The sequence below is a fragment of the Telopea speciosissima genome, chromosome 1, assembly GCF_018873765.1.
Source record: "Telopea speciosissima isolate NSW1024214 ecotype Mountain lineage chromosome 1, Tspe_v1, whole genome shotgun sequence".
In the NCBI taxonomy this organism is placed as follows: domain Eukaryota; kingdom Viridiplantae; phylum Streptophyta; class Magnoliopsida; order Proteales; family Proteaceae; genus Telopea; species Telopea speciosissima.
This window is the reverse complement of record NC_057916.1, coordinates 79,565,904-79,581,964: the sequence shown is the minus strand read 5'-3', so window position 1 is coordinate 79,581,964 and position 16,061 is coordinate 79,565,904. Positions and strand designations below refer to the sequence as shown.

Here is a 16,061-nt window from a genome sequence, read left to right as displayed (position 1 = left end):
ATTAAATTAAATAAGCTCTAACGAACGGAGGTTAAGGGTTAACCTTTACTTAAGTTGTCCTCTCTTTTCTAAAATGGAGAAACGTAAAAGGTAGACTAATAAAAGCAGAACGCCAACCACAACCAGCGACAGCTCAACTCAACCTTCCCTCCGGCCAGCCAGCCAGCCAGCCAGCCAGCCAGCGAGGCTTCCTTTAGGCTTTAGCATATCATCAATTATTAAATAAATAAACAAAGTTAATCAAGAGGAAAGGAAGATAATCAAACTAAGAAAGCAGCCACACAGAGAGAAGCAAGTACTGAGAACCTGATCATTAATGGAACCCCACATAGTTTAGGTTAGGTTTTAAAGAGACACACGTAAGAGAGAGAGAGAGAGAGAGAGAAGAGAGAGAATATGAAAGGGAAAAAAGAAGAAAAGCAATCAAAGAGGTGAAGAGGGGCAAGGCAGAGGCAGAGCTCACAGACAGCTTTGTCTGCGATTTCCTCGCTTTAATATCTGAATCTTTTTACTGTTTCTCTAAGCCTTCCTGTGTTTTTTTCCTTTCTCTGTGAAATCTGAATCCAGTTTGAGTAAGCTATTAAAGCTATATATCTCTCTCAGTGGTCCATAGTCCATACTTGTTGAATTCTGAAGGTGAGCAGAGCAGAGAGCTGGTAGCGCAGAAAGTTGTATCTCGGATCCCTATATACGGTCTTTCTCGTGATCGCCAATAACGAGAAAACTGTTTGGTTTTTTTTTTTTTTCTTCTCTCTACTCATAAACACTACACCACCAGGCTTCAAGTATAAAGGGCTTTGTGGTCCTCCACTGTCCTTTTTGTATTCCGTAATAATTCTCTCGATCCATACTCCATTTCCCTTCCTCTTTTCTGTTCTATTTGTTCTCCTCTGTTGCATTGGTTCCAAGTGCTAAGCCTTTCATAATCTCTCTAGCTACTTCTATACAGAGAATTAGAGGAAGATTAGTTTTGAGTGTCTATAAGCAATGCAAGAAGCAGGTGGGTTGGGAATGTTGGGCGGTGGCGGTGGTACAGGCAGTTTTGCAGGACTAAATGAAGATGTACCCATGTCACTGGCGGTTTCAGCCGAGCAACAGCGGCAGCTCAAGGGGGAGATCGCAACCCATCCTCTCTATGAGCAGCTTCTAGCAGCCCATGTTGGGTGTCTCCGTGTAGCTACTCCAATCGACCACTTACCACTCATTGATGCTCAGCTCGAACAGTCTCACCATATCCTTCGTTCTTACGTTTCTCAGCATCATCACCAACAACATGTCTCTCCCCATGGAAGACAGGAACTCGACAACTTCTTGGTATACCAGTTGTTCCTCTTCTACAACCCCATGTTTTCTCTTTCATTCCTTCTTCGTATATTAGTTTCTAATCGTTCGAGTTCTATACAGGCACAGTATTTGTTACTGTTGTGTTCATTCAAAGAACAACTTCAACAACATGTCAGAGTCCATGCCGTGGAGGCTGTCATGGCTTGCCGTGAAATCGAGCAATCCTTCCAAGCTCTCACAGGTACTCTCTCTCTCTCTCTCTCTCTCTCTCTCTCTCATAAAATTTCATTTCTTCATTAACATAGTATATTTGGATTTAGAGATAGTTGAAGAAGATGATGATGATGATAAGGACACATATGTTGTGGGTTTTTGTTTCAGATACTCCTTTCTAATCTGCAATCTGTACTCTTTAATTAATAAACTTTTAATGTGTGATGCTTTTGACGGGTGGAAAACTATATTTTATTTGCTTGTGAGAATTGAGAAGAGAGGTGGGTGGAGTGGGACCACCGGCCACCAGCATGTAGTTTATACTTCATAGTTAAGAGATGAGGTTAGAACTTTAAAGTTTGTTGGGTGATAGAAAGGGAAGAAAGAGTGCCAACAACCGTATTGTTTAATTCGAATATTAATATTATTATTATTGGGTTGGTATAAATAACCAGGAAATTTCTTCCCTTCATGTGTTGGTGTCTTAGGCTCTTAGCATGAGTGGTTATATAGTTATATATCAGAGTTCTTTTAGAAGGCTGTATCAGAGTTTGAGAAACTAGTGATGCTGCTTATAACAAGTCATCCGGTATCAAAAGAAAACTAATAATCTCTCTCTCTCTCTCTCATGATTAGGTGATTATGCAATAGGAAAATACTAGAAAATTGCAGGTGAAATCATTGTAGGAAAAACTGGTTTTTTTTTACTCGATTTGTCCTTTTCAAGTCCTGGTGATTAGGGTCAAGTCCAACCTGGTTAAGATGAGTCATTTCTTTTTAAATATTTTCCTCCTCCTCTGAGTGAGAAGGGACTTAGGTTATGGTTGCTTCACAAGTTAGAAGAAAAAAAAGGACTAGTATTGAAGATAACGAACAAAAAGTCTGGTGTTTGTTTAGTTGTAGATCAAATTTATGTTCTATGAATGGTATAAGGTCCTACAAAAAAAATCAACCGGGCAAAAACACCGAGACAATGAAAACTCGAATTGGCATGGACATAGTCCAGTCATTCCTTAAACTTGGGCAAGTCTTCATGATTCATGTTTCTTTTACTCTACTTTGGTAACTCGCTCGAGTCAAAACCTGGTTTATTAACTATCAATGAAATACATCTAATTTTAAAATGCAAATGTTTGCATTAGCCATTTGGTCCTTCAGTTTTCACGAGCCCAGATCACCTATTTGTATGTGTACACTAATGATTAACTTATGACATTTATCCCACCTGTTATCATTAAGAGTGCATGGAGAAGCATTTATGAAAACAAATAAGACACATGTCATCACCTAACTGTACAAGAAGCATTCATGTATGGGTACGTAGGTGTTCCAAAATCTCTCCCCCTTCCCCTTCAGCCAGGCTGATATCAAAATGTGTATCTGTGTTTTCTAGTTTGAGAGGAATTTTCTCTTCTTCTTGGAAGCTCTGATAAAGCCCTTCCAGGTGGCTCCCATACAGGTCAAATTTTAGCACTTGAACATGCCTAAAGGGCAAGAAAAAGTATTTTATAAATAGATCAAAGGATTGAGTTAGATAGAACCTCTTCAGCCACAGATTTGACCCTTCAATTATAGATGTAAACGGATAGTCAAAAATCCATATTGGATTTGAATTTGTATCAATTTAATCAGATATTTTTTTGAATAATTGAATATCGAATACAAATTTAGATAACTTTTGATATCCGTATGATAATCGAATATGGATTCAAATATTGATGTATCCACTTCGGTAATATCCATCTAGATTATAACTTACTACTATCTATAATTGAAAAAATTAAACTTCATATGTATTGTATGTTATTTATATCCTCATCAGATTTTTAGGATCTACTACTGAAGCGTAACAAAAGTAATGTGAGTGGAACTTATTAATTTGAGACGATTACTAGGATCTGATCATGGAATTATTGAAGAAAAATTTATATAGTATTGATTTCTTCGTTGATTTACAATCCTTATGAAACACAATTGGATATATTGGGATTCCACGCGAAAGGTGGGAAAAAATAGTCCCGCATTGGATATGAATGAGGAATGTGTGTGTGTGTGGGGGGGGGTTATAAGTACTTGGGCACCCTTTTCTTAACGGTTAGCTTTTGAGGATGATTTTTACCCTACCAAGGGGTATCAGAACCAAGGTTGTTGTAGGGCAGGTGTGGAAGGGCCAAACTTGAGGCAAAGCCAAGGCATGAAAACTTGGTGTGATTTTGGATGCTCTCATATGGAGGGGGAAATGGGGAAGATCTCGGTAACTCCCGTGTGAAAAGGTGGAAAAAAATAGTCCCACACTAACTTTTGAAGATGAGTTATACCCAAGTTCTTAATAGGATAAACATAGAAAGAAATCACACTAGAATCATATCTTATAAGATTTTCATAATTGACAACCTCTCAGTTCTTCCCAATTATAAGTAGTTTTACCTGTTGGTGGATCTTGATCGTAGATCTTCATTATTGCACCTGTTCTACCTTCTATCTTTTGTATTCAATTGTCAGGCCACTCCTGTTTGATTGTTTGAAAATTTTAATATATGTTTTCCACGTGCTTACAGAACATGAGGATGAAACTATATATAACTCATCCAAGAGGGTCATCAATTTGGACTTACTAGTTACTACCTTACCTCGTCTATATCCACTGGACCATCCACCAAGCCATCCAAGGAGCTAGTCATAACCTTGCTTTCCGCATTCTTTGTCATTTTGACAGTATGATTATCACATGCATGATATGGACCAAATTGATCTCTGACTAAACACACATGAAAATGAACAATCAGAATCTAAATCCTATCTGAAGTGTCCATACCTGGTGAAGTATTGAGAAGTATATTTCCATCATCAATCCAGGACCCTTCCATGATACCACCAGTGGATGTTTGGTATTCCTTTTCCTCTTTTCTATCCTTCCTATGCCTTGAGCAATTCTTTTTTATATGACCTTACTCCTCGCAATAATAACATGTTATTTTGCAACCTCTAGACTTTGAGCGACCTTTGAACTTTCCAAACTCATCTAATCTTCCACTTGATCTGCCTCTACCCTGACTGCTACCTACAACCAATGCGACATTAGCTGTCAAGGCACCTGGATGCCAAGACAGTCACCTATGCGATGCCTTGACAACTATGACCATCAGTTCAACTGGGACTGACTTAAAACAACTTTCAACAGAAACAAATAGACTAAACTTATTAAAAAGTTGACCCAAGACTTAAAATAGGCTCGGACACTCTAAGTCTACCATTTTTGGGACTTCCAACTCTGGTAGGTCTTCTAATACAGGATTAGCGGGCCAATAGCCTAACTTACCCTCCTAACCTTGAACTCAACAATCCTAACAGATTCATTTCAATAGTCACCATCACAAATTTCATTTAAAAAAATAATAAATCCTATACTAAGCTTATTGTTCAACTTTTATTTGTCTTAAAAAATAATTTTGTAAAAAAAATTACAAATTCATTAAGATCAGAAACAATAAATGTACCAGTCCGACTTAATCTTATATGAAATTGCATATCTATTTTAGGGGCCTTCCCATATGGCATTTTATCTCGACTTTCATCATTAGTGACCTGACGAAATAAAAAAAATAAAGATTTTCAAAACATGTTGGACAAAATCTATTGAAACTTCAAGCACAATCAAAAAAGTGATAAACTCATTGCGGGAAGGTCAAAAATAGCATCCCCTAGATGTAGTGCATTTTCCAATTTTCTTGGGTTTTGCTCATCATATGTCACAGTATTTTGTTGTATTGAGGAGAATACTTCAGTAGCATATCCAAAACACATTTGGATCATGCTAATTGCTAAATCTCTCAACTCTTGCCATTCATCCTCCTTCATTTTCTCTGGCTTTTCCGATTACTTCCTGAGAACCTTGACTACTCCATACCTTGTAAATATATTCTTCACCTCTTGTTATCATAAGGAGAAGTCATTATGGCTATTTAAGTGTTCAATGGAGAAACTTTAACCCTTCACTGCCATCTAATAAACTTGATTTGTGCCCTTTGTGCCTGCTGTCAACCTGAACAAGCCGTATTACTTGTTGATCTTCCACGAACCCACACGATTTATAACAACAGAGCGGAATCTACTCGAGTTATCCCTTCCATTGAGTCTGGAACACCGAAAAACCTTAGGAATACCTAACACCCGTCCCATATCCTTTATACAAAATCAAAATTTAAGTACAAAGCCAAAGTCGTACAATATCGACTTTGGAAACTCTTTTTTTCTTGAATACTTATTTCCTCCAATTTTCAACGATTCTACTTTCTCATTACTTTATTCTTTTAATTTTTTTCCTTGTGTTCGTGGTTATACAAACCCACTGCCTTCTTGTTTACCAAAAAAAAAAAAAAAAAAAAAAAAAAAAAAAAAAAAGCCAAAAAATTAAACAAAACAAATCCTACCTTTTCTTCTTTGTACGAACAACTTTCTCATATTTTTTTGACCAAAGGTTCTGAGGACGGTCACGCACTAAACATAGGATGAGAATAATATGGGATTTGAAATGACCAACCCCTTCCCCTATTTGATGAATGGTTTCAATGGTCATGCGTGACTGTGCATAAACCCCTTCCCCTATTTTTTTTTCACTTCTCCCTTGACAATATACAAAATCACTTCTTCCCTTTTCAATCCTACCATATGGATCAAACCCTAGCCTTTTCAAATTTTTTCTTCTTCTCCATCACATATCAGGATCAAAATCGTTTGAATCATATAGTGTTCTCCTAGCGTAGTATAGTGAAAAAAAACTTCTTCGCTTTCCTTGCATATCGTCTTTTTCTTAAATCTCCGTGCACATCTTATGACGATCTGCGAACGTCGCTCTGATATCACTTGTTGGGGACGGTGTTTAACCATGAGAAAGAACCCAAGAAAATAATCACACACAATGCAAGGAATTTACCGTGGTTCAGCAAGATTGCCTACATCCACCCGAAAGAACCATAAAATTTCCACTATTTCCTGAAAATCTCTCTACACCACTCTCCACCTCACAAACTACGCCCCTTTGTTTATGAGTAGGGTTTTCCACACTGAGACAATATATGGGGAACCCCAAAACCCTAACAACAACAACAACAAACTTAGCCTTATCCCAACTTAATGGGGTCGGCTACATGGATCATATCCAACCAAAACAAGGTAGGGAAAACTAATTTCTAACAAAAAAAGGGAGAATGAAGAGATGAGGAAAGAGGGATGGCAAATGAGATGAAAAATGAAAAATGGAAAATAAAAGAAAAATCAAATATGAAAGATGATAGTGAGAGGAAAGAGGCACAACCCAGCAAGTCAGGAGAATCTCAGCTAAAATGAGATCTGCTACATGGATCCTTGCCCTCCAATAGGCTCTATCCGAGGTCATACTGGGAACAAGACCTAGACTGTGCATGTCCTTCCTTACAACTTCTCTTATGGTCATTTTAAGCCTACCCCTCGCTCTTTTAGCTCCTTTAATCTGGATCATATCACTCCTTACTGGGGCGTCCCTAGGCATCCGTTGAACATGATCATACCGTCTTAAATGACTCTCTCGGAGCTTGTCACTAATCAGGGTAACTCCCAAGTTAGCTCTAATACGTTCATTCCTTACTTTATCCTTCCTAGTTTTTCCACACATCCATCTTAACATCCTCATCTCTACTACACATAGCTTCTCAATATGACACTTCCTAACTACCCAATATTCTGCCCCATACATCATAGCTGGTTGTATAATAGTCATAGAACTTTCCTTTTAGCATTAAAGGAATACGTCGGTCACACAGAATACAAAACACACCCAAAACCAATCCAATTACAAATACAAACATAAGATAATTATGTGGATCCATAGAATACAAGACACACCCAACCCCAACAATTTGCATTTCCAAATTTTCTAATATTTACTCAAATTTAATTTTTATGGTAGATTCGATCTAGCTTTTAAAAAAATGTTACATCTGAGTGTTGAAGTTCAGTTTAACATTATTTTGGAACATGTTTTCAAATTGTAAAATCAATTAATTTTTTTTTAAAATGTTTTAATTATGTTTTATCATATACATCATTTATGATTTGTATATATTTTATTTTTATATGTTTAGTAGTTCAAGATTTGTTTTAAATTTTAAATAACACAAGTACATTTTCCATTGAAAAGTTTTATTCTCTTTTTTTCTTGGTCTTCTTTATAAATTAAGGGATTTGTGTTGGGAAAAATAAATCATTGTTTACCAATGTGCAAAACAATCAAGTATATATAAAGCAAATAATATAGATAAATCAAACCCAACCAATCATAAAAAAAACCCCCAATTTTTAACGTGAAAAACTTTTTAAAAGTGAAAAAGAAAAACCCTGGAACTCAGTCGAGGTAAATATTCCACTATGAAAAATAATGGAGTTACAATCTTCTATAATCATTGCTTGAAGTTATCAAATATCAAGAGAAAAAACTATTTTGGATAATAAAATGAGTCACTATAAATTGGTAAATCTACAAGAATAGTGTTTTTTCACCTCAATTTCAACCGTACAAATACCAGAAAAAACCATATTACCTTCCCTTGATACATAGAATGATGTCATGTTGCAATCCAAATCTGAGTAACACGAGAAAGAGCACTTTAAGATCACATGCGATTTTTTACCAAAAAAAAAAAAGATCACATGCGGCTACAAATCATAGTTGGAAAACTAGGTTTTTTTACTCAATTCGTCTTTCAGAAAAACTTGGTGACTCGGCCATGTCAAACCTGATCAAGACGAGTCACATTTTTTTTTTAAATGCAATAAATATTTACAAATATTAGTAATAAAAAAAAAGGGAAAACCAGGGAAAAAATCAAGGAATCACAGATCATTGCATTTTGAGTTCAGACCATTGAACAAGAGAAGGGAGTCGAGGAGTGAGGGTTTCTTATTGTTTTAGAATATGTATTTACTATTTTACGCAACTCAGTTCCTAAAAGTGAATCGGCTTTATGGTTTTTTTAAAAATGACTAAACTCATCGAGTTTGTCATGACTCGAGTAAAAATACTGAGCCTTATTTGATTCGGACAATTTATGACTCAGTCTCGCCATTTTTTACCTTGAACCTAATCTACACGACTCTTAACTAGGTTTTCCAAAATTTTGACTCAATTTGAATGACTCGCCTTAGTCTAAACCCAGTTTTTCCAACTATGCTACAGATAGGGTAGAAAAAGATGTCTCACTAATGTCCCACAACCTCTCTCTTTTATATAGAAAAATGAGAAGGAGAGACGTAAGGGAGTGAGGTGAATTACTTCTCAGTTCTCACCGTCTAATTAAAACGTGTGGGTCCCTTCCTTAACGTGAGGAGAAAGTGAGAAACCAATAGTTTGGACCAAACAAGGGAGTAGAGGTTTCTTTTCATATGATGAAGAGAGAGATAGAATCATGAGAGTGTAGGTGTAGGCCACACTCCCGGACGGAGGACTTTCTCCCTAAATAATGATATTAAGTTTAGCAAATTTGTCAAGAGTTATCTTGGGTATGGTAGTGTAGGTGAGAGTTTGACACAAGGGGTTGTGATTCTAAACACATGCCATCTAATATTTAGGCTGCCATGAATTAGATATCCATCCACAATCAGGCAGAATATAATGCTGGATAAAAAAATTTAGGGTAAAATTCTTCTAAGTTACTGGGCAGCTTACACTAGTATTTCTGTGTCTATTACTCTTATTTTTACATGAAATGATGTTGTTGCCCTCCTATGTATGATATTGTTTTAGAGCATACGTTCTTGTTCGGGAGTGCAGCCTGCACCCAAACACATGAAGTAGGATAGGTATGTGATTTGGGGCATTCAATGGGGTGGGCCGGTCATTTTTCCCATCCCCATGTGTTTGGGGCCACCCTGCACCCCTAGTGTAGTGAACTTTATCCCACTGTTTTATCACACCTCATTTGTGCACTCTCTTATGCTGCTTGCTTAGAGAACTTGCTCCCAAAAATTTTACACAAAGCTTGTAAATAGGTTTTATTTTGTTCACATGTTATTTATTTATTTATTTTGATGAAATTGTTCACATGTTATTGAAAGAAGGTTTGATAGCCCGTTAATAATTTAAGCCATGGGCTTCTTGAGCACTCGTGTGAAGGCCCAACTTTGTAACTAAATAGGTTTAATTATTTATGGGGCTGTTCTCTGTGCCGCAGGGCAGCCTGCACCCAGGCACATGGGGGTGGCATAATGACCACCCTACCCCCCTGCACATGCTGCCCATGTGCCTGGGCGTAGACTGCGTTGCGGCACAGAGAACATTCTCCCTTTATTTATTTACTTATTTTAAATGTCATACAGGTTTTTCACTTGTTTCATGAATTGAGTATTAGAATGAAGGGAAAAACTTCCCATGATTCTAGAGTGTAATTTCTTTTCACATGGATTTTTTTATTATTTTATTTCTCTAATTTTGAATATGTAAGTCCCATATAGATGACAAATTTTTTAAAATATCCAATGGTGTGACGTGTAGATTCTTCCCACTCTGGTGTTGTGGGGACCGTCTCCCTAAAATGAATTCTTGATGTTATTAGTTTGTAGCATAATAACTTAAAGGGAGAATGTTCTTTGTGCCGGGGGTGCAGGCTATGCCCAGACACATGGGGGTGGGTGCAATGACCACCCTGCCTCCTGAGTGGCAGGCTCATGTGTCTGGGCGCAGCCTACGCTGCGGCACAGAGAACATGAGCCCTAACTTAAATTCATCATAATAGGATGACAGTTGTCATTGTTGTAGGCCATACGTCTGTTCTTTTCTCTTTTGTTTATGCATATTCATTAATGTCCATTTGGCCATTTTGTCTATTGGATATCTTGGAGAACCTCTAGATAAACCCTATGCCAAAATTTAAGGATTTAATGGTTTCCTATCCAGCCCATATTAGGCTAGAAACCAACATAGTAAAACTGACATTAGCCTATTCTGTTAGGTCTCAAACTCAGTGGACATGTTTTCATCAGATTTTATTGAGCCACATTTGGCAAAAGAGTTCTTTTTTTGGTAAACATATTTGGCAAAAGAGTTAGTAGTTACTACAATGTGGAGGAGATCCTCTTGGAAAGAGGTCTTCCAAACACCCTAGTGAGGGTAGCTCAAAACCCACTTTGATATCCCTGCTTGCATGTGTGTTTTTTCCTGGACCACAACAGTTAGATTAAGGTTTCAAGAATCGGGATTGGATCAGCCGAATCAATCAATTAGAACCGGAATTGAGCAAGGCCAAGTCTAATTCCAGCCAATCCACAAGTCTTTTCAAGGATGAAGGTATAATCTGGTCGATTCCCAACTGATTCCAGTCAATCTGGATTGAAATCGGCTGAACTGATCCAAATCCCGATTCTAAGTTTTGCATACTTGAGTTGGATGGTGGCCTCAATGTGGTAAATTGGTCATGGGTGGAGTCAGGTTGAGTCAAGTCCATTCAAAGTCGTTTTTTATCCAGATAGGCCGATTCACTGATCCGATTCCTGATTTTTTAAATAATGGGTGTCACTTCCCTGCACCAGTTGTGCCTTGGAGCTACTTTTAGCAGTAACATCATGCCTAAGCTCAAATTGTAAAACAAATTTTTTGTTGTAGTTCCTGCTGCATAAGCTATTGTAGTCAAACATTCAGTATAAACACAACATGAGGCATGGTGTACTGCACCCAGAGCAATTAAAGACAGGGTTGATAAGTTGGGGGAGGTAGGGTGGATAAATTGATCATCCACATGACCTCTTGATTGCAACATATAGATCAATTGAGGTATAAACTCATGAAAACTAATAAGAACAGGGGATTCTTCTTCGAATATTATCTTTTTTTATTTGCTTTTCCATTGCTGGGGAAACAATTTATTAGTATCTAATTAAATCTGCCTTGTACTTATATAATGATGTCTTTGGTATATTATCCAACTAGAAGCAAGTTTGCCACCCTTACCTCACAGACACATATGCTTGCCTTTTCAGGAGCAACTCTTGGTGAAGGAACTGGAGCAACGATGTCAGATGATGAAGATGAACTGCACATGGATGGTTTAGATCAAACTGGTTCTGATGAGATTGACATGACAGGATTTGGTCCATTGCTTCCAACAGAATCTGAACGATCTCTAATGGAGAGGGTTAGGCAGGAGTTAAAGATTGAACTCAAACAGGTAATGATCTGCATTTTCTACTGGATAATTTTTGACTCTTTTGTTCTGTCTGAAGCTTCTGTAGGTTCAGTTAACAGTTCTCATGGTCAATTGATCAGCAGTCTGAACCATAAAATATTTTTTCCTCGGTTGCAGGGATTTAGGTCAAGAATTGAAGATGTAAGAGAGGAGATATTAAGAAAAAGAAGGGCAGGAAAATTACCTGGTGATACAACTTCAGTACTGAAAAATTGGTGGCAAGAACACTCAAAGTGGCCCTACCCTACGGTAAGGATGCATATATGGTTTTTTATATTCTTATGATTGTACAATAGTGGCTGAGTTCTAACAAAACATCCTCACTTGAACATATAGAAAACCAGGAATGATAAAAGCTTCAAATATTTTAGCTTTCTATTAGTCAAAATATTGATGGTACAAACAGATAAAGCTGCTAACTCCAAGCCTTGTTTTCATCTCTTAGAGGATTTTTTTTCCTCAAATGAAAAATTGGAAGTTATTCAGATGCGTTGCGGGGGGGGGACCAAGTATTAGGTGGGGAGTTTCCTGTTTATTGTGTATAGCTATAAAAATAGTGTTATCTTCAGAGACCTCTATGCCCATTTTTCTTGAAACCCTTCAATTGAATCTTTATTCAAGAATTAGGTCTTCTAATCAGAGCCCTAGAATCTCTTTCAGAATTTCAATAAATGCTTTATAAGATAATCCTAGGGTCATCTATATCAGCTGATGTCAAAGCAATAAACAAAAACAAAGCCATAACGATGGATTGCGAAGAAGTAAAGACATTAATAGTATCAAACCAAAAAACTTTCGGGAAGTTCGAAATCAACAAGGGATTCTATTGAATACCTAGTTCTCATGCTTGATATGGTATTAACCTTGTGAGAATGCAGGATCGTAACTTGATGAAATTTAAGCTAAGGATTCATAGTGCAGTTCCTAACTCAAGAGTTGTCTTTGTTTGAGGGGGGGTATATTGGAGTAAAATGTTCAACATGCATTAAGAGTCTGCCATAACTGAATACAGAAATGTGTTTGACAAGCAGCATGAAAATATGCAAACGTGAAGTAAGCTAATATGTTGCACCATACATTCCAACCAGTGAATCCACAAACTAAACATTATGCGACACTTTGTTATTGTAGTATTACTCATAGGAGTCTGCTTCAGGGCAAAGCAAATGACATGATATAGCATCAATAAAATCAAAGTGTTATGTGCATGCTGTTGGGCTTAAGCCTTTGGGAGACAGAGGGATTTATATTTCCTTGAAATAAGGAATCAAGTCTATGGAAAGTGGTTATATTACTAAAGAATACAGATCATGGAGGTTTTCCTGTTTAAAAGAATTTAGAAAGAGGAGGGGAGAGAGAGAGAGAGACTTCTTAACCGTAATTGAAAGGGAGGAAGGGGTAGAGAGAGATTGAGTTTGATATGGAAACCTCCATAAAACATAGAGAGATGTCAAGTCCTTGTGGGAAATTTGTTTTATTAGAATTTAAAGAATATTTGTTTACACGTATAACTAAACTACTAAAAGTAGTTTACTTTTTTATATACTCATCAAATATGTATGCAAAACTTGAAGGTACAAAATTAGGAGGAACCAGAAACTCTCTGTAGTTAAGTTCAGTTTAACATCTAAACACTTAAATGTTTAATGAGAAGTTAAATCCTACTGCAATCTCTAAAAAATTAATTCAAATTAATACAACAGACCTCTGATACTCAGTATAAGACCAACAACAACATAGCCTTATCCCAACTAAATGGGGTTGGCTGCAAGGATCCTTGCTCTCCAATCAGCTCTATTCGAAGTCATATATGATACAAGTCCTAAGCTATGCATGTCTTTCCTCACCACTTCTCTTATGGTTAATTTAGGCCTACCCCCGGCTTTTTTAGTTCCTTCATTATGAATCAAATAGCTCCTCTATACTGGCGCATCCTAAGGCCTCTGTTGCACATGGCCATGCCACCACAAACAACTTTCTCGTAGCTTATCCTGTATCGGAGCTACTCCCAAATCAGCTCTAATATGGTCATTCCTTACCTTATCCTTCCTAGTTTTGCCACTTACATTGAAGAAGATGGAGTTAACCCACCCGGTTGTCGCTCACTCAAGCCAAACTCGGGAGTTAACTCGGCTGGAGTGAACCAGTTTGCTAGCAAAAATCTTGAGAGGAGAGACGTTGGGGTTGGGGAGCCTAGTTTGGAAAGGAATCCCGTTGAAGGGGATTTAGTTAATCAAATCCAATTGGATAGCGGTTTTTTGGAAGGTGATAACGTGAATGTTGGTTTGGGCGCTGATTTTGTGGAGGAAGGTGTGGTGGTTACTACTTCTATTAACCCTCACACAAATGCTCCTTTGTTTTCAAATTTAAACGCTAGAGAGGAATCCTTTGGTTTAAATATGCCTACTGAGGTGGAAGTAGCTCAAAGATCGGATTCTCGTGGGTTGGGTTATGATCAATCTGACCAAGAGGATGTGCAAGGCGGGTGGACTCAAGTATTGGGTCGGAAAAATTGTGTTGGACGTAGAAAGGCTCTTCGAGGTGGTTGTGTGGGTTTTCATATGGCAACTCCAGTTATTAGTAGAACTCGGGGTCATAGGAAGGCAAATCTTGGTGTTATGGCGGTGGACGCGGCGTTAGAAAATCATCAGATTGAAAAAGAGTTAGAAGTGAGGTTGCAAAAACTTCCATCTCGCTTTTCACCAGAGGAGGAGGCTCTTTTGGCCCGTGTGGCACTTGATCGGCCTGGTTTATATGCTGAGATCCCCCGACGATCAAATAGGATAAGGACCCCCTCAGTGCGCCTCACAGTCCCCTGTAATCTTTTTTATTATTTCTCTTGGGTGAGCAAGTGGCTTGTTACCCTCGCCAATATGTTTTAGGACTAAGTCCCCCTTTTTTCATAAATAAATAAAAAGAACCCTCCATGAGGTTTTATTCTAAAAAAATAAAAAAAAATTTCTCAACATCCTCATTTCCGCAACACTTAGTTTATCTATTTGACGCTTCTAAAGTGCCCAACATTCCACGCCACACATCATAGCCGGTTTTATGACAGTCCTATAACATTTTCCTTTTAAGCCTTAAAGTAATATGCCAATCAAACACAGTCCGGACGCACTTCTCCATTTTGTCCAGCCTACTATGACCAACATCATCCTCTTTATCGCCTTTATTTATGATACACTTAGTGTAAGACCAATTAAGTAAAATGAAACACTAGATTCATCTGTCGATTACCATTTTCTTTCACTGGGTATATATATAGGATTACACACCAACAGGAGTGGCTACTTTTCACTTCCAAAAAATCTGTTTTCAGTTTCTTTAAAACCACAACAATAATCTGTCATTGATATGATAATCACCCTCTTCCATAGATGGAATGTTTTACTACCTATTGTCTCTCTATGGTTGCTTTTCATTGATGCCTCTGATATATTACACTTAGCACCATCCTCTTTCTTTATAATCAAATTTCTGGGTTCACTGTCTGTACTGAATAGGTATGTGGATGTATGAAATTTACAGGAGGATGACAAGGCAAAACTTGTGGAGGAGACGGGTCTGCAACTAAAACAAATTAACAATTGGTTCATCAACCAAAGAAAGCGCAACTGGCACACTAACTCTCAATCAATTACCTCTTTAAAGTCCAAGCGCAAAAGGTAGACTCCGATTATTCCGGTTGATGGAGAAACATGAAACATACTGAAAAATAGATGTTATGTAAATTTGTGGGCAGCTAATTCTAGCCAAACACATCCATGAGTTGGGGAAGAAGGTTGGCATTAAGCAATGCAGTATAAGCAGCTAATGGTGTTAAATGTATGTAGTAGCACTTGTCTGTTTACTGTTACATGGTTCAACAAAGATTCAAATCACTGTGCATCAAATACTTCTAACCATTGCATGAACTTTGTTTCCTTGAATACAAAAGAACTGTGTATGTGTGTTTCAGCTGTGCCTGTTGCATCATCAATTCACATGATCCAACAGCTTTTACCTAGATCACTCTTACGTAATTGCTATAACAGAAACATTGGACTTTAATCTGGCTCTGATTGCTTCAGAGGTTATGAATTCCATCTAGTCCCATTCATGAATCAAAATCATTGTCACTGACTCTTATAAATTTCTGATGACTCCTAGATGAATACATATCAAAGCTTAACAATGAGATTGGTGCAGGTCCTGCATGGTTGCACCAAATTCTGCTATGTGGTAGCTCAGATAGGGTTGAAACTTTGTAGATAGCGGCTCCCAAGAGGGTTCATACTTCATAGTGAGTGCTGTGGGATGCATTGAATGATTGAATTTAAAGCTTAACATGTGGCTAAGGTAGACCATTTA

At 37.5% G+C, this 16,061-nt stretch overlaps 1 protein-coding gene across 1 annotated transcript; it reads left to right on the top strand.

The window, feature by feature from the left end:
• Positions 1-955: 955 nt before the first annotated feature.
• LOC122651586 (homeobox protein HD1) lies at positions 956-15,421 on the top strand. Its single transcript, XM_043845069.1, has 5 exons — positions 956-1,314; positions 1,405-1,525; positions 11,503-11,690; positions 11,826-11,957; positions 15,240-15,421. The coding sequence occupies exons 1-5, from the start codon at positions 988-990 to the stop codon at positions 15,378-15,380; spliced, it is 909 nt and encodes a 302-aa protein (XP_043701004.1). The 5' UTR covers positions 956-987; the 3' UTR covers positions 15,381-15,421.
• Positions 15,422-16,061: the final 640 nt, after the last annotated feature.

Coding starts and splice junctions, on each gene's coding strand:
- LOC122651586 (XM_043845069.1), top strand. CDS start 988: ATGCAAGAAGCAGGTGGGTTGGGAATGTTGGGCGGTGGCGGTGGTACA. Junction 1,526..11,502: donor ATCCTTCCAAGCTCTCACAG/GTACTCTCTCTC, acceptor TTGCCTTTTCAG/GAGCAACTCTTGGTGAAGGA. Junction 11,691..11,825: donor TAAAGATTGAACTCAAACAG/GTAATGATCTGC, acceptor CCTCGGTTGCAG/GGATTTAGGTCAAGAATTGA.